The 19,215-nt window shown below is 37.1% G+C and overlaps 1 protein-coding gene across 10 annotated transcripts in view; it reads left to right on the forward strand.

Annotated features, from left to right (window-relative positions):
* The window catches only part of snx30 (sorting nexin family member 30), a 201,825-nt gene that overhangs the window by 79,465 nt on the left and 103,145 nt on the right, over positions 1-19,215 (forward strand). For all 10 annotated transcript variants that reach the window (XM_069923300.1, XM_069923328.1, XM_069923337.1 and 7 more), the window contains one exon: positions 1,414-1,500. In XM_069923300.1, the coding sequence (XP_069779401.1) occupies positions 1,414-1,500 (87 nt within the window). The remainder of the gene's footprint in view (positions 1-1,413; positions 1,501-19,215) is intronic.

The following is a 19,215-nucleotide window of genomic DNA, read 5'->3' on the forward strand; positions in this document are numbered from 1 at the left end:
CTTTCCTTCATCAACCTTTTCTGGTAACCTCCTTGAAAAATTCTACCAGATTGGTTACACATGAGCAACTATGCACAAAGCCACTTTGACTCTCCCTAATCAGTCCCTGACCATCCAAATACCTGTATATCCAAACTCTTTGAACACCTTCCAATAACTTATCTACGACTGATGTCCAGCTCACCAGCCTATAATTTCCTGGGTTATTTTTGATGCCTTTTTTTTAAACAACAGTGATCTACTCTCCAATCCTCTGGCACCTCACTTGTGGTTAAGGACATTTTAAAATGCATCTGCCAGGACCTCTGGAGGAGCCTTCCCGCAAGGTCCGAGGAAATATCTTGTTAGCTCCTCTTATCTATTTATTTAAAGTCTGGAAAAGAGGGGGCAGACTGTGCAGGCGTGTGATGTTGGCACAGCTGAGGGGGAGGTTTGAAAAGGTAAGGAATTACCTTTTTTAGTTGGAGTCAGGAGGGTGCAATTGAGTTAATTGATTAGGGCTAGGGAGCAATTGAGATAATAAGGACGTGTAAAAAGTGGGACAACTGTTAAAGCGGCCAGTGGCTCAGAGACCGAATGGAACATTGTGGCTTTGTCAAGTAGTGGCTGAGCAGGAGTTTGCTCCCAGCAAAGCAAGAATGGCAAGTTTCTTTAATTAAGCTAGTTAATTAACTGAGGAATTGGGTAATGGAGGCAACAGTTAGGGCAGTTCATTGTTCTGATTGCAGCACGTGGGAAGTTGGGGGCAACACATTCTTTTCTAAAGAATCTAATAGTTGAAAATGAGAGTGGGAACTAAACCTTTGACTTTAAAGGGAGCATGGAAAACAACCTATTGACTTTGAAAGAAGTGAGGGAAACAGAACTTGTACCAAATGATGAAGCAATCAGAAACTAGGTCACTGTATATCACTCCTAGGTGAGGAGACCTAAAATTGTCCACAATGCAATGGAGCAAGTCTAATCCTTTTGTATTCTGCTGAGGAGAATGCTAGTATCCTGAAGGTTGCTCTGGGGAAAATTGTGCATTGTACTTGGAGTGATGTGTATTTCACTTGAAAAATGCTTTCCAATGTGGTTGACATTATCTTTTGAATCCACAATAAGTGCTTATTTGGCATCTTTTTTGTTCTTGAGGTCTGTAAAGGAATTGAAGTGCAGTTTGTTGGATTTCAAGTTTTTCATATTGCTGAGTCTGAGACAAAATATTTCAGTAATGTTTGTAGTTCTACATCAACTGATTTATTAAGATTTATCTGGAAAGAGCTTTATTTCCATGTACTATGATTGCTTTGGAGTGAAAGCAATTATCTTAATTGTTGCAGTCTGGTAATCCAACTTCGAAAGATTAGCGCAGCTGTCAGTTGATTACAGATAACCTCATATTCAAGTCTATTTTTAATTCTTATTTAGAATGTTCTAAGAAAAAGGGATCAAGTACAAGCAGAGTATGAGGCCAAACTAGAAACTGCTTCGTACAAGAAAGAGGAAAAGCAAGGCGTGAGTACCTCTTCATTGTTTAAATGAAATTTGCAATATAAAACTAGGCTTTTCAACCCACAGATCTATGTTAAAGCAATGAAACAGTCAAATGGAAAACTGTTTCTAAAACTATTTTAATTTCTCTAGTCTGTTTTGAGATTTTGTTCAAATTGATGGAATAGGTTCCCCTCTGTCAGCTATCGGGATTTATTCCAAAAGAGTCTCAGTTTATTGTCTCAAAGTGCTTGATTTTTAACTTGTGTACGAGTTGCTTAAAACATTCCTGGAGTATAAAACAAAAGTATTGCTAGTGAGTGGCTGTTTTACTGATAATGACATTGGAACAAGAATGGGGTATTTTCAGCTGGTTATGGCATTCAGTAAATAGCAGGTCTGCACTCCCATTTACCTGTCTCATTCAAATTCCTTAATTTATACCTTGCAAAACCAATAACTGAAGCTATTTAAATAATTGTTGGCTCGATTTTAATTTTTAGAAGTGTTCCAAATCTTTGTTTAATCAGTAGCTATGAGCTTCTTTACATTATGGAGAAAGTCATTAAGGGATAAAGAGACGTTGAACTGATTCAAATGCAGAATAAAATTCACTTTAACCTGTTGTCTGAAATCACAAAAAAAATACGAAAAAATCCAGAGATCTTTCTTCTAAGTAATATAAGTAGTAAAGAACTTGGCCTCGATTTGGATGAAGCACAAAAAAGATTTATTATGATAGCCTTGGTTGTAGCAAAAAAATGTATAATGTCAACCTGGAAATCAGAAGATAACTTGAGAATACAGCAATGGTACATAGAAATGAATAAATGTATTCCATTGGAAAAAATAACATATAATTTAAGAAATAACATCACAGTATTCAAACAAATTTGGGAACCGTACATGGAACACAACAGAGAGGTCCTACCGTGGACCTCCACCCCCTAAAATGACAGAATGAGAAGAAGACGAAATGAACTGACCCAGTGTGTAAAAGTAGATGACACAATTTTCTTGTTTATTTTCATTGTGTGATGACATATATATAGGGAGAGAGAGAGGGAGGGAGAGAGGGAGGGAGGGGGAGGGAGGGAGGGAGAGAGGGAGGGAGGGAGGGAGGGGGAGGGAGGGAGGGAGGAGGGGGCGAGGGAGGGGGGAGGGAGGGAGGGGGGAGGGAGGGAGGGGGGGAGGGGGAGGGAGGGGGGGAGGGGAGATCTAAAGGTGTATTTATGTGTGTGGTTCTCTGAAACGGTAGATTTTGTATTTATAGTGACTGTTGGTGAAATTTGACTTTGGAATGCATTTTGCATCAGATATGTTGTCATTTTTTTTGTCTTGCTACCTTAAAGGAAGGTTTGATTCGGTAGCCAGTTATCTTGATTTCTTTCATTATTAAGGAAAAGTTGGAATTGAATTTCCGTATCTTTTGAATTGTCTTAAATTGGGGGATTAAGAAATCTGCCCTTCTAGATTAAATTCTCCTCACTTTTAAAGAAAAATCTTAATGAAATGAGCACTGTTTGGCTTTGCAGAAGTCACAACCTTTTATTCTTGACAAAAGTTGCTTTGCCTGGAATATGGTAATTTCTTCCATTCAAAGCATATGAAGTGAAAAATTGAGATACATGTCTCCTCATTCACTTTTTCTTTGGACAATGCAAAATCAACCATTTTTAAAGTGAGTGCATTCAAAGACATAATATTGAAAATATGTACACTTTTGAACTATACATATTTTGGAAATGTATATTACCATTCAGTGTGTTAAACACTTGACAGCCAGAGACCTACTTTTGAAGCATTATCACTGTAGGGTAAGAAACCACCAAATAGGAAGCAGTTAGTTCCCTCAACAAGGTAATTATCTGTTTTAATGCTGATTAAGGTAAATGTGTAATAATGCTCATTTTTTAAATGAGCCCCGCTGCCTGACAGCCCCCATCCCGGCCTTGTTGCCTGACATCCCCTCCCACTCCTGCACCAGGGCAGCACTCTATGGCTCAAAGTGAGGCATAGGAATGGCAGTCTTCCCTACCCATAATCCTCCTCGCAGCTGAAGTTGTTGTAGGAAACACAGCGGTTTCACCTGGGTGAAAAATTTTGGGTAGGGAAGATGGCCATCGCTATGCCACATATTTATGACTGGTGGCCTTACAGCACCAGTTGCCCCACATCCATCAGATCTGGAGGTGCTGCAAGTTGTCTCTGGATATGAATAGGTTCTTTCAGGTGGACCAGGCAATGCTGCGACCTGATTGGTGAGTCTGCAAGTTAAGATCTGCTCCTGCCGCCACCCTCAAGGTGGAGGGTCCACCTGGAAGGGCCTATTCATGACTTGTGCAAACATTGTCTGGCCACTTGTATAAGGAGCAACAACATTCTTTCTAATGATGCCCATTTTTGGATGTAAATCTTCCAAGTAATCTCAATTTCTTGAACTTTGAGGAAAATTGCAACAAACATTTAGGTCAACGCTAATGTATTTTAGTGATCCTTCTCTTGTTTTAGTATATTTATAAATCAAAAGCAGATTCCTTCAGGTGTAAATTGCATGATCAAGACATCTTGTAGCTGCTAGACTTGCATTAGGTATGGAATAAATGTAGTCGTACACCTTGTCAGTTGATGTAATCATAAATGATAGTGCAGAGTTAGGATTTGGAGTGTGTCTAAGGTTCTTCAAAGTTGAGTAAAGTTCATTTTACACCACATAATGGCACTTCTCTCTTGCGTAGTATACAATCGATTTTTTTTTTTCCAAAATGAAGCCAATATTGTCAGCTGGTAATACTTTAGGAGGGTGGGGGAGGGGAAATCACCATCTGATTGCTTCAGTATAAGGCACCTAAAGTTATAAATTGAAGGAGGAGTCACGTGATGGAGTAGTGGCCAGTCAGGGAATTCCAGCCCTCTCCCGAAAAGTTGAAAAAAAAACACACAAAGCACAAAGGTACAAGATTAAAATTTATAATAAAGTAAAAATAAAGGTGAGAAGAAAATGGCAGCGAAGAGAGAAAAGTCAAAAACAACGGGAAGAAAAGAGGAAGAAAGAATGTCGGAAGAAGAAGGTGAAGGCCTTACCTGTCCGAAGAGGCCTGCCGCGGAGAGAGAAGCCCGCTCCCGCAGGTCAGTGGAAGTCCCGGGCTCGGGACTACAAAAATGGCTCGCAGAGCCGAGTAAAAATGCGCAACCGCGCATGAAAAAAAAACACACTGACGGGAGGGGGGAACAGCGGCGGAGTCGATCTCCACAGCTGAGAGAGACACCTGCAGCACAGCAGCAGGTGCAGAACACAGACAATAACGACAACAAGAAAGAAGGGGGTAAAAAGAAAACAAGGAAACAACAGATGGTCAATCCAGAGGAGGAGGAAGAAGAATAAGAACAGAAAGAAGTGGAAGAAGAGGAGAAAGGCAAGACAATGGATGTATCTTTTTTTAAAGAATATATGGAATCAGTGCAAGATTGGCAATTACAAGAATTTAATGAGATAAAAAGAAGAATTAAGAATGCAGAAGAAAAAATGAACAAAATGGAAATGACCATGTCAGAGATAGGAAAAAGAGTGGAAAATATGGAAGAACGAGAAATAATTGTAGAAATGGAAGTAGAGGAATCAAAAGAGAAATTAGAAGAATCTAATAAAAAAAGTTAGAGGCACATGAGCTGTTAGCTCAGAAGATAGATATAATAGAAAACTATAATAGAAGAAATAACATAAAGATAGTGGGCCTTAAGGAAGATGAAGAAGGCAAGAATATGAGAGAATTTATAAAAGATTGGATCCCCAGGGTCCTAGGAAGACCAGAATTACAGGAAGAAATGGAAATAGAGAGGGCACATAGAACATTAGCCCCAAAACCACAACCGCAGCAAAAACCAAGATCCATTTTAGTAAAATTCTTAAGATATACAACAAGAGAAAATGTATTGGAGAAAGCAATGAAGAAAGTAAGAGAAGACAAAAAGCCACTGGAATACAAAGGTCAAAAAAATTTTTTCTATCCAGACATAAGTTTTGAACTCCTGAAGAAGAGGAAGGAGTTCAATATAGCAAAAACAATCTTATGGAAAAAAAGATATAAATTTATGTTAAAGTACCCAGCGGTACTTAAAATAGTTATTCCAGGGCAACAAAACAGACTATTCTCGGATCCAGAGGAAGCAAGGAAATTTGCAGAACAACTACAAAACAAGCAAAGAGATGAAGACGTGTAATGAGAGTAAAAATGACCACGATCTATATGTATGTGTGTAAAGAGGGGTGTGTGTGTGTGTGTGTGTGTGTGTGTGTGTGTGTATATATTATACATGTATAGTGTGTATACATGAATGTATCCGTATTTAGAGGAAAATATATAGAGTATAGATAAGAATTAATAAGGGAGGAAAAGGGAATAGAGGGAATAAGGAGGGAATTAAAAGAGTGACCTTTGTTACATATGAAAATTGAAATCTTTTCTGGGGGGGGCTGGATGGGGAGGAGTTACGGTCACTACAAAATCAGTTGACGTTTGCGAGTGAATTCGCAAATCCAAATGGAGAGGGGAGATGTGGTTGCCTGACAAGGGATAAAGGGCAACTCAGGAGGGGGAGGGGAGAATGGGGTTAAAGAAGTTTTAAATAGGAGAACAAGGAAAATGTTTTATGTTTTAGAAATGTTGTCTTATAAAGTGTTCAAAACAAGAAAGCAGAAATGGATAAGAAGGAAAGGTGAAGATAAACAAAATATGAAATGGCTACACTGAACTATATGACTTTAAATATTAATGGAATACATAACCAAATTAAAGGGAAGAAACTGCTAAATTTACTGAAAAAAGAAAAAAATTGATATAGCATTTGTGCAAGAAACACATTTAACTGAATTGGAGCACAAGAAATTAAAGAGAGATTGGGTAGGACACGTAACAGCAGCGTCGTATAATTCAAAAGCAAGAGGAGAAGCTATATTAATTAATAAAAATGTGCCAATTAAAATAGAAGAGGAAATATTAGATCCAGCAGGGAGATATGTAATGATAAAATGTCAGATATATTCTGAGTTTTGGAATCTACTCGATGTATATTCACCTAACGAAGAAGATCAAAAATTTATGCAAGATATTTTTTTGAAGATAGCAGATACGCAAGGGAACATATTAATAGGAGGGGATTTCAACCTGAATTTGGATTCAAATATGGACAAAACTGGGAAAAAAAATTAACAGAAAGAACAAAGTAACCAAATTTATAATTAAATCGATGGAAGAAATGCAACTTTTGGATATATGGAGGAAGCAATACCCAAATGAAAAGGAATATTCATATTACTCGGGTAGACATAAAACATATTCAAGAATAGACCTATTTTTGTTATCAGCTCGTATGCAAGATAGAGTAAGAAAAACAGAATATAAAGCTAGAATATTATCGGACCATTCACCCTTGATATTGACAATAGAGTTAGAGGACATCCCTCCAAGAATGTATAGATGGAGATTAAACTCCATGCTACTTAAAAGGCAGGATTTTAGAGAATTCATTGAAAGACAAATTAAAATGTACTTTGAAATAAATACGGAATCAGTGAAAGATAAGTTTATACTATGGGATGCAATGAAAGCGTTCATTAGAGGGCAAATAATAAGTTATGTAACCAAGATGAAGAAGGACTATAATCAGGAAATAGAGCAGTTGGAAAGGGAAATAGTAATATAGAAAAAGAATTTGCAATGAAGGAAGATACAACTAAAAGAAGAGAATTGGCAGATAAAAAAATAAAATATGAAACATTACAAACATATAAGGTGGAGAAGAACATAATGAAGACAAAACAGAAATATTATGAATTAGGGGAAAAAACGCACAAAATTCTAGCATGGCAGCTTAAGACAGAACAAGCTAAGAAAATGGTATTGGCATCAAGGAAAAAAGACAAACAAATCACATATAATCCAAAAGAAATTAAGGAAAACTTTAGAGAATTCTATGAACAATTATACCAAACTGAAAATGAAGGGAATGAAGGGAAAATAGATGAATTTTTAACCAAAATTGAACTACCAAAATTACAAATAGAGGAACAAAATAAATTAACAGAACCATTTGAAATAGTAGAAATACAAGAGATAATAAAAAAATTACCAAATAATAAAACACCAGGAGAGGATGGATTCCCAATAGAATTCTATAAAACATTTAAAGATTTATTAATTCCTCCCCTCCTGGAAGTAATTAACCAGATTGATAAAATAAAGCTTACCAGATTCATGTAAAACAGCAATAATTACAGTAATACTAAAGCAAGGGAAAGATCCACTCGCACCAGCGTCATATAGACCAATATCGTTACTTAACACAGATTATAAGATAATAGCTAAACTATTAGCAAACAGATTAGCAGAGTATGTACCTAAAATGGTAAATCTAGACCAAACTGGAGATGTTTGAAAGATACATTGAATGTAAGAGGAATCTTAAGAGAGGAATTAGGAAAGCTAAAAGAAGGTACGAGGAAACTATGGCAAGCAGGGTGAAAACTAATCCAAAAGAGTTCTACAAATATGTTAATGGTAAGAGGAAAGCTAGAGACAAAATTGGTCCCTTAGAAAATCAGAGCGGAAAACTGTGTGTGGAGCCTAGAGAAATGGGGGAGATATTGAACAGTTTCTTTTCTTCGGTATTCACTAAGGAGAAGGATATTGGGAGATGTGAGATAAAAAAAGCAAATTGGGTAAATATGGGGAATATAGAGATTACAAAACGTGTAGTTTTAAGGCTTTTGAAGAATATAAAGGTGGATAAGTCTCCGGGACCAGATGGGATCTTCCCCAGGACATTGAGAGAAGTGAGGGACGACATAGCAGAGGCTCTGGCAGTAATTTTCCAAATGTCATTAGATATTGGGATAGTGCCGGAGGATTGGCGCATTGTGCATGTGGTTCCGTTATTTAAAAAGGGTTCAAGGAGGAAGCCTGGCAACTATCGGCCTGTAAGTTTGACGTCTGTGGTAGGTAAATTAATGGAGAAAATTCTTAGAGATAGTACTTATAAACACCTGGATAGACAGGGTCTGATCAGGAGCACTCAACATGGATTTGTGGGGGGAGGAGTCACGTGATGGAGTAGTGGCCGGACGGTGAACTCCAGCCCTCTCCAGAAAAGTCGGGAAAAACAAGAGAAAATACAAAGGCACAGAAATAAAAGTTAAAGAAAAGTGAGTATAAAGGTGGAAAGAAGATGGCGACAAAAAAAGAAAAATCAAAATCAACGGTAAGAAGAGAGGAAGAGAAGACAACGGAGGAAGAAGGAGAAGGCCTTACCTGTCCGAAGAGGCCCGCTGTGGAGAGAGAAGCCCGCTTCCTCAGGTCGGTAGAAATAGGACTACAAAAATGGCTCGCAGAGCCGAGTAAAAGTGCGCAACCACGCATGCGCGAAGAGTCGCGCATGCGCGATGCGCATGAAAAAAAACACACCGACGGGAGGGGGGACCAGCTGGGGAGTCGATCTCCACAGCTGGCAACGACAGCTGCAGAACACCTGCAGCAAGAAGAGACCACAGAAGACAATGAAAACAAGAAAGAAGAGAAGAAAAGGGCAACAAAGAAACAACAGATGGCCAACCCAGAGGAAGAAGAAGAGGAAGAGTACAGTGAAATAGAAGAAGGGAAAGGCAAGGTAAAGGATATACTTTCTCTTGTTAGAGGATACATGGAGTCATTTAAAGAATGGCAAACACAGGAATTTAATGATTTAAGAAGAAGAATAAACACAGAAGAGAAAGTGAATAATATAGATATGACCTTAACAGAAATGGGAAAGAAAATGGACAAGATGGAAGAGCGGGCAGTAGCAGCAGAAATGGAGGTAGAAGACTTAAAAAAGAAATTGGAGGAATCTAATAAAAAAACTAAAGAGACACAAGAACTACTAGCTCAAAAAATAGATATAATGGAAAATTATAACAGAAGAAATAACATAAAGATAGTGGGCCTTAAGGAAGATGAAGAAGGCAAGAATATGAGGGAGTTTATAAAAGATTGGATCCCTAAGACCCTAGGATGTCCAGAACTACAGCAAGAAATGGAAATAGAAAGGGCACATAGAGCATTGGCCTCTAAACCACAACCACAACAAAAACCAAGATCTATTTTAGTAAAATTCCTAAGATATACTACAAGAGAAAAGGTACTGGAGAAGACAATGGAAAAAGTAAGAGAGGGCAACAAACCACTTTAGTATAAAGGGCAAAAAATCTTCATTTATCCAGATATAAGTTTTGAACTCCTAAAGAAGAGAAAAGAGTTCAATACAGCAAAGGCGATTTTATGGAAGAAAGGGTATAAATTTATACTAAAGCATCCAGCGGTATTGAAAATATTTATTCCAGGACAACAAAACAGACTATTCTCGGATCCAGAAGAAGCACGAAAATTTGCAGAACAATTACAAAAATAGACTGAGGGATGAAGACGGGTAATGAGAGTAAAAATGATCACGATTGATATGTATGTGGGTAAAGACAAAAATAGACTGAGGGATGAAGACGGGTAATGAGAGTAAAAATGATCACGATATGTATGCGGGTAAAGAGGTATAAGAGTGAATAGATACAATGTGCATACGTGAATGTATCTGTACTTAGAGGAAAATATAGATAGTATAGACAAGAATTAATAAGGGAAGGTAATGGAATAGAGAGAATAAGGAGGGAATTAAAAGAGTGACCTTTGTGACATATGAAAAGTGAAATCTTTTCTGGGGGGGCTGGGTGGGGGAAATAGCGGTCACTGCAAAATCAGTTGACGCGAGTGGATTCGCAAACCCAAATGGAGAGGGGAGATGTGGTTGTCCGACAAGGGATAAAGGACAACTCAGGAGGGGAAGGGGAGATTGGGGATAAAGAAGATATAAATAGGAGAATAAGGAAAATGTTGGATGTTGTAGGAATGTTGTCTTATAAAGAGTTGAAAATAAGAAAACAGAAATGGAAAAGGAGGAAAGGTAATGATGGAAAAACGGAAAGAGAAGATAAACAAAATATAAAATGGCTATGCTGAACTATATGACTTTAAATATTAATGGAATACATAACCAAATTAAAAGGAAGAAACTACTAAATTTACTAAAAAAGGAAAAAATTGATATAGCATTTGTCCAAGAAACACACTTAACTGAATTGGAGCACAAGAAATTAAAGAGAGATTGGGTAGGACATGTAACAGCAGCATCGTATAATTCAAAAGCAAGAGGAGTGGCTATATTAATTAGTAAAAATGTGCCATTTAAAATAGAAGAGGAAATAATAGATCCAGCAGGGAGATATGTTATGATAAAATGTCAGATATATTCGGAGTTTTGGAATCTACTTAATGTATATTCACCTAACGAAGAAGATCAAAAGTTTATGCAAGATATCTTTTTGAAGGTAGCTAATACGCAAGGGAACATACTAATAGGAGGGGATTTCAACCTGAATTTGGATCCAAATATGGATAAAACGGGGAAAAAAATTAACAGGAAGAACAAAGTAACCAAATTTATAATTAAATCAATGCAAGAAATGAAACTTTTGGATATATGGAGGAAACAAAACCCAAAAGAAAAGGAATACTCATACTACTCAGCTAGACATAAAACATACTCAAGAATAGACCTATTTTTGTTATCAGCTAGTATGCAGGATAGAGTAAGAAAAGCAGAATATAAAGCGAGAATGCTATCGGACCATTCACCCTTAATATTGACAGTAAAGCTAGAGGACATCCCTCCAAGAATGTATAGATGGAGATTAAACCCCATGCTACTTAAAAGGCAGGATTTTAGAGAATTTATTGAAAAACAATTAAAAATGTATTTTGAAGTAAATACGGAATCAGTGGAAGATAAGTTTATACTATGGGACGCAATGAAAGCATTCATTAGAGGGCAAATAATAAGTTATGTAACCAAGATGAAGAAGGACTATAATCAGGAAACAGAGCAGTTGGAAAGGGAAATAGTAAACATAGAAAAAAAATTAGCAATGAAGGAAGATACAACTAAAAGAAGAGAATTGGCGGATAAAAAAAATAAAATATGAAACACTACAAACATATAAGGTGGAGAAGAATATAATGAAGACAAAACAGAAATATTATGAACTGGGTGAAAAAACGCACAAAATCCTAGCATGGCAGCTTAAGACAGAACAAGCTAAGAAAATGGTATTGGCATCAAGGAAAAAAGACAAACAAATTACATATAATCCAAAAGAAATTAAGGAAAACTTTAGAGAATTCTATGAACAATTATACCGAACTGAAAACGAAGGGAAAGAAGGGAAAATAGATGAATTTTTGACTAAAATTGAACTACCAAAACTACAAATAGAGGAACAAAATAAATTAACAGAACCATTTGGAACAGTAGAAATACAAGAGATAATAAAAAAATTACCAAATAATAAAACACCAGGAGAGGATGAATTTCCAATAGAATTCTACAAAACATTTAAAGACTTATTAATACCGCCCCTCCTGGATGTAATCAACCAGATTGATGAGACACAAAACTTACCAGATTCATGTAAAACAGCAATAATTACAGTAATACTAAAACAAGGGAAAGATCCACTCTCACCAGCGTCATATAGACCAATATCTTTGCAAAACACAGATTATAAGATAATAGCTAAACTATTAGCAAACAGATTAACAGAACAGGTACCGAAAATGGTAAATTTAGACCAAACTGGATTTATCAAAAAAAGACGCACAACAGACAATATTTGTAAATTTATTAACTTAATTCATGCAGTAGAAGGAAATAAAGCACCTACAGTAGCAGTTGCTTTAGACGCAGAGAAGGCCTTTGACAGAGTAGAATGGAATTATTTGTTCAAAGTATTGCAAAAATTCAGTTTACCGGAGAAGTATATTAATTGGATTAAAGCATTATATAAGGGACCGTTAGCGAAAGTGACAGTAAATGGACATGTATCAAAGCAATTTAACTTAAGCAGGTAAACGCAGCAGGGATGCCCACTATCACCTTTATTGTTTGCGCTAGCTATAGAACCACTAGCAGAATTGATAAGAATAGATAATAATATAAAAGGAATAAAAATAAAAGACAGGGAATATAAAATCAGTCTATTTGCGGATGATGTTATAATGTACTTAACAGAACCAGAACTATCAATAAAAGAATTATATAAGAAATTGAAGGAATATGGAGAAGTGTCGGGTTACAAGAGAAACGTAAATAAAAGTGAAGCAATGCCTATGAATAATGCGGATTTCTCAAAATTTAAGAAGGAATCTCCATTCAGATGGCAAATGCAGGTAATAAGATACCTAGGTGTACAAATAAACAAAAATCTAGGCCAATTATATAAACTCAATTACAATCCACTAATGAAAAAATTTCAGGACGATTTAGAGCATTGGAAAGATCTACCACTAACACTGATAGGAAGGATAAACTGTATTAAAATGAACATTTTTCCAAGGATATTATACTTATTTCAGGCATTGCCAATACAACTGACAGAAAAATTCTTCAAAGAGTTGAAAAAAATAATAAGGAAATTTTTATGGAGAGGGGGGAAACCGAGGATAGCACTAGATAAATTAACAGAATGGTATAAACAAGGAGGCTTACAATTGCCAAACTTCAAAAATTATTATAGAGACGCACAATTAAGATACCTATCAGATTTTTATCAAACAAGGGAAAAACCAGACTGGACGAGATTAGAATTAGATAAAATAGGGGAAAAGATACCTGAACACATATTATATAAATGGGACGAAAAATTGGTACAACATAGAACTTCTCCAGTATTACATCATCTCCTCAATATTTGGAAGAAGATTCATGTAGAAAGAAATAAAACAAATTATCAATTACCAAAACTAATATTGACGCAAAATAAACTACTCCCTTTTACAATAGATAACCTTTCCTTTAGAGAATGGGGAAAAAAAAGGGATTAAAAGAATAGAAAATTGTTTTTCAGGAAGTAGATTCTTATCCTTTGAACAAATGAGAGATAAGTACAATATAACTGGAGATACAGCGCTGGCATATTACCAACTGAGATCCTACTTGAAAGATAAATTAGGAAGCAATTTGAGTTTACCAGAGGGAAGTAACCTTGAATATGTGATTACAGATACAATGTTAATCAAAAGATTTATAACAAATATGTATATTAAACTGCAAGAAAAGGAGAATGAGGAAACAAATGGTAAAACTAAACAAAAATGGGAACAAGATTTAAATATAAAGATAAAAAAGGAAACATGGGAGAAATTATGTTCTGGAACGATGAGAAATACAATAAATACGAGGCTATGTATGATACAATATAATTGGTTACACAGACTATACATTACACCGCAAAAGTTAAATAAATGGGACCCAACAGTATCTGATAGATGTTTTCGATGTAAAAAAAAAGAAGAAAAAAAAGAAAAAAGAAATGCGAACAACAATTCATGCAATCTGGACATGTGAGAGAGTAGAAAAATTTTGGGATGATCTCAATCAGATATTAAATAAAATAACAAAAAACAATATACCAAAGAATCCAGAGATCTTTCTCCTAAGTAACATAAAAAACAAAGAATTTGGAATTGATTTGGAGGATGCACAAAAAAGATTTGTTAAGATAGCCCTTACCGTAGCAAAAAAAATGTATTATGTCAACCTGGAAATTGGAAGATAATTTGAAAATACAACAATGGTATATAGAAATGAATAAATGTATTCCATTAGAAAAAATAACATATAGTTTAAAAAATAATATTGAAATATTCGAACAAGTATGGGAGCCTTACATTAAATACAATAGCGAAAACCTACCGGGGACAAACATTACCTAAGTTGATGGAAGGAGAAGGAAAGAAAAGAATGGACTCAGTAGAATTTCTGGTGTATTTTTGTTGAATGACAAAATTGTCTGACTGGTTTAATGCAACCTAGATTGTATACCTAAAATGGATGAGGGGGGGGTGGGGGGGTGGCTTGGGAGGAGGGAGGGGGGGGGAGAAAAAGTCACTGTATATGTGTGAAAAAGAAAAAGTGTATATCATGGCTAATGTGATTTATGGTGTGAAAAATAAAAAATTTAAAAAAAACAAAAAACATGGATTTGTGGGAGGAAGGTCATGTTTGACCAATCTGATTGAATTTTTTGAAGAGGTGACTAGGAATGTGGATGAGGGTAGCGCAGTGGATGTTGTCTATATGGACTTCAGTAAGGCCTTCGATAAGGTACCACATGGAAGGTTAGTTAGGAAGGTGCAGTCTTTAGGTATAAATTTTGAGATAGTCAAATGGATTGAACATTGGCTGAAAGGGAGAGGCCAGAGAGTGGTAGTGGATAATTGTCTGTCAGGTTGGAGGCCGGTGACCAGTGGTGTGCCTCAAGGATCTGTATTGGGCCCATTGTTGTTCGTTATAGACATTAATGATCTAGATGATGGGGTGGTGAATTGGATTAGTAAATATGCAGACGATACTAAGATAGGTGGAATAGTGGATAATGAAGAAGGTTTTCAAGGATTGCAGAGGGATTTGGGCTGCTTAGAAAAATGGGCTGAAAAATGGCAGATGGAATTTAATGCTGATAAGTGTGAGGTGCTTCATTTTGGTAAGAAGAATCAGAATAGGACATACGTGGTAAATGGGAGAGCATTGATGAATACAGAAGAGCAGAAAGATTTAGGAGTAACGGTACATCGTTCCCTGAAGGTAGAAACTCATGTGAATAGGGTGGTGAAGAAGGCTTTTAGTATGCTGGCCTTTATCAATCATTGCATGGAATATAGGAGTTGGGAGGTGATGTTGAGATTGTATAAGATGTTGGTGCGGCCTAATTTGGAGTTCTGTGTGCAGTTCTGGTCGCCTAATTATAGGAAGGATATAAAAAGAGTGGAGAGAGTGCAGAGAAGGTTTACCAGAATGTTACCTGGGTTTAAGCATCTAGAGTATAGGGAGAGATTGGACAGATTAGGTCTTTATTCTTTGGAGCGTAGAAGATTGAGAGGGGATTTGATAGAAGTATTTAAGATTATGAAAGGGATAGACAGAATTGATGTGGATAGACTATTTCTGTTAAGAGGAGGAAAGATTAAAACAAGAGGACATGAGTTAAGAATTAAGGGGCAGAGGTTTAGAGGTAACATGAGGGGGAACTTCTTTACTCAGAGAGTGGTAGCCGTGTGGAATGATCTTCCGGGAGAAATAGTGGCGGCGGAGTCAATTGTATTATTTAAGAAAAGGTTGGACAGGTATATGGATGAGAAGAAGATGGAGGGTTATGGGCATTGTGCAGGGAGGTGGGACTAGAAAGGGGTGTTTGGTTCGGTGCGGACTAGAAGGGCCTAATGGCCTGTTTCCGTGCTGTAATTGTTATGTTATATTTATTAAAAAAGACGCACAACAGATAATATTTGTAAATTTATTAAGTTAATTCATGCAATAGAAGGGAGTAAAGCGCCAACAGTAGCAGTTGCTTTAGACGCAGAGAAGGCCTTTGACAGAGTAGAATGGAATTATTTATTCAAAGTATTGCAAAAATTCAGTTTATCGGAGAAGTATATTAATTGGATTAAAGCATTATATAAGGGGCCATTGGCGAAAGTGACAGTAAATGGATATATATCAAAGCAATTTAACTTAAGCAGGTCAACACGGCAGGGATGCCCACTATCACCCTTATAGAACCACTAGCAGAATTGATAAGAACAGAAAATAATATAAAAGGGATAAAAATAAAAGACAAGGAATATAAAATCAGTTTATTTGCGGATGATATTATAGTATACTTAACAGAACCAGAACTATCAATAAAAGAATTATATAAGAAATTGAAGGAATATGGAGAAGTGTCGGGTTACAAGATTAACGTAAATAAAAGTGAAGGAATGCCAATGAATAATGCGGATTTCTCAAATTTTAGAAGGAATCACCATTCAGATGCCAAATGCAAGCAATAAGATACCTAGGTATACAAATAAATAAAAATCTCGGCCATCTATATAAACTCACTTATTATCCACCAATGAAAAAGTTACAGGACAATTTAGAGCATTGGAAAGATTTACCATTAACACTAATAGGAAGGATAAACTGTATTAAAATGAACATTTTTCCAAGGATATTATACCTATTTCAGGCATTGCCAATACACTTGACAGAGAAATTCTTCAAGGAGTTAAAGAAAATAATAAGGAAATTTTTATGGAAAGGGGTGGAAACCGAGGATAGCACTAGATAAATTAACAGAATGGTATAAACAAGGTGGCTTACAAGTGCCGAACTTTAAAAATTATTATAGAGCCGCACAATTAAGATACCTGTCACATTTGTGGCCCGAAATGTGAAGTTAATCGAACACAAGTTTTATCAGGTAAACTTCTCTGTGGCTTTATTCTCCCGTTTCCTTTGTTCTCCTGCTTGTGCTCTTATCTCTCTCTCATACCACGTGACTTCCGGTACATCTCATACACATTCATTATCATGACATCCCTCCTTTAATCAGAAATAAACTTTACCTTCACTTACCAATATCCTCGGAAACATACAAACATCGTAACTAATGGTAATACTATAACTCAACTACATAAAATTTACTTCCTACAGCATTCATACATGCACATTATGATATAAGATTAAAATACTGTCCCAAAGTTCTTATTAAAACTATGACACAAAGTCTTCGTATCGTTTGGTCGCTTTCCGGTTTCGTTTCGGCCTGCCTGCGATATTGTCGTCGCTTCTCGGTTGTTCACTCTCAGCGTCGGAAATACTGCTCGCCACTGCTTCGGGTGTTTCTGGCGCTCTAGTCACTTCATCAGGAGTGCTGGTAACTGCCTCTGGAACATCATCAGGTCTCTCAGTTTCAGCATCTCGTATTGGCCTTTCAACCTCTTCGCTCGATGTATCTCTGGACTGGTACCTTTTTACACCTGATACATTTCTCTTATACAGGACTCCAGTCGGAGACTTGACTGTCACCATACTGCCACTTCTGGATACGACAGTATAGGGTTGATGGTAATAAGGTGTGTCAAGCTTACTACCAGTTTCATGCCTCACTAGAACATTATCTCCTGGCATGATGTCTGAGTACTTGGCTCCACGTTTTGAATCTGTGTACAGCTTTGCTGCACCTTTCTTTTCAGCATCGTGGTCCCTCATCTCCTGGCTGTCTCGGATTTCCTTTATTTCTGGCATTTTTGTGTGGATATTTCTCCCAAAAAATGCTTCTGCAGGACTTTTTCCAGTGGTTGCATGAGGTGTTGCTCGATAGACAGCCACATAAGATAGCAATGCTTCTCACCAATTTTGTCCTTCTGCGTGTGCAATCCTCAATCGTTTTTCAATCAACTGATTTTGTATCTCTACTTCCCCGTTGGCTTGCGGCCATTTCGGAGTTACTTTATGATGGCGGATACCTGTGGTCCTCATGTATTCCGCAAATGTCTTTGAAATGAATTGTGGACCATTGTCAGAGTATAATGTAACAGGTAATCCATATCTTGCGAATATCTCTGCTAATGCTTGTATTGTTTTTTCAGTGATTGTAGACTTCAACACCATGTACTCATAGTATCTGCTGTAGTAATCTATCACTATCATAATTGATTCACCTGTCGGTAAAGGTCCAAGAAAATCAACAGCTACGTCGATCCATGGTCCTGTCGGGAGTTGCGTACTCCGGATCGGTTCTGGCGGATTACTCCTACTTGTGATTTGACATCCGTGACAAGTTTTAACAAATTTCTCTGCGTCTTTATCACAACCTGGCCACCATACCTTGGTCCTGAGGTTTTGTTTGGTACCAACAATACCTAGGTGTCCTTCATGCGCTAAGGATACGATCTTCGGTCTCAATCTTTGCGGTATCACCAATCTGCAACCTCTTAATACACATTGTCCGGTGCAACAAAGTTCGTCTCTAATGGGAATGTAAGCCTTGTGAGTACACTTGTCCCATTGTCCACTCTGTATGCATTCTCTTACTTCCATGAGTTCTGGATCACGTTCGGATTCTCTCTCGATATCCTTCGTAGTCACAGCTTTTGGTGTCGACTGAATAGCTACGAAGCGTACAAAGCTCTCTCTTTCTGTTCCCAATTCTGACTTGGATTGTGGACCACCATCTTTCACCAATCTGGACAGTGGATCAGCAATGTTTGCTTTCCCTGCAATGTGGATTACTTTATATTTGTAGGGTTGTAGTCTGAGTACCCATCTCTCTATTCTGGCACATGGTTTGGATCTAGGTGCATAGATCACCTCCAATGGCTTATGATCTGTGATGAGTTAAATTCAATGCCGTATAAATATGCATGGAACCTCTCACAGGCCCATACAAGTCCGAGTGCTTCTTTCTCTGTCTGAGAGTATCTTCTTTCCACATCTGATAATGATCTGCTGGCATAGGCAATGATTCTTGGTCCTCCATCATGCATCTGGACCAACATGGCTCCTAAACCAACTGGGCTGGCATCCGCTATGACTTTGGTTGATGCCACCGGATCGTAATATCCAAGAGTTTTTGCATCTGTCAGGCTTTGCTTCAGCGCTGTGAACGCTTTCTTCTGCTCAGATCCAAAATGAAATGGTACACCTTTCCTGGTTAGTTTCCTTAGTGGTTCTGCCACTGTAGCGAAATTAGGAATGAACCTTGCACAAAAATTGACCAATCCCAGGAAACTCCTCACCTCTGTTGCGTTCTGAGGTGCACGTGCCTCTGCA

This window comes from Narcine bancroftii, chromosome 1 (assembly GCF_036971445.1).
Source record: "Narcine bancroftii isolate sNarBan1 chromosome 1, sNarBan1.hap1, whole genome shotgun sequence".
NCBI classification, from domain to species: Eukaryota; Metazoa; Chordata; class Chondrichthyes; order Torpediniformes; family Narcinidae; genus Narcine; species Narcine bancroftii.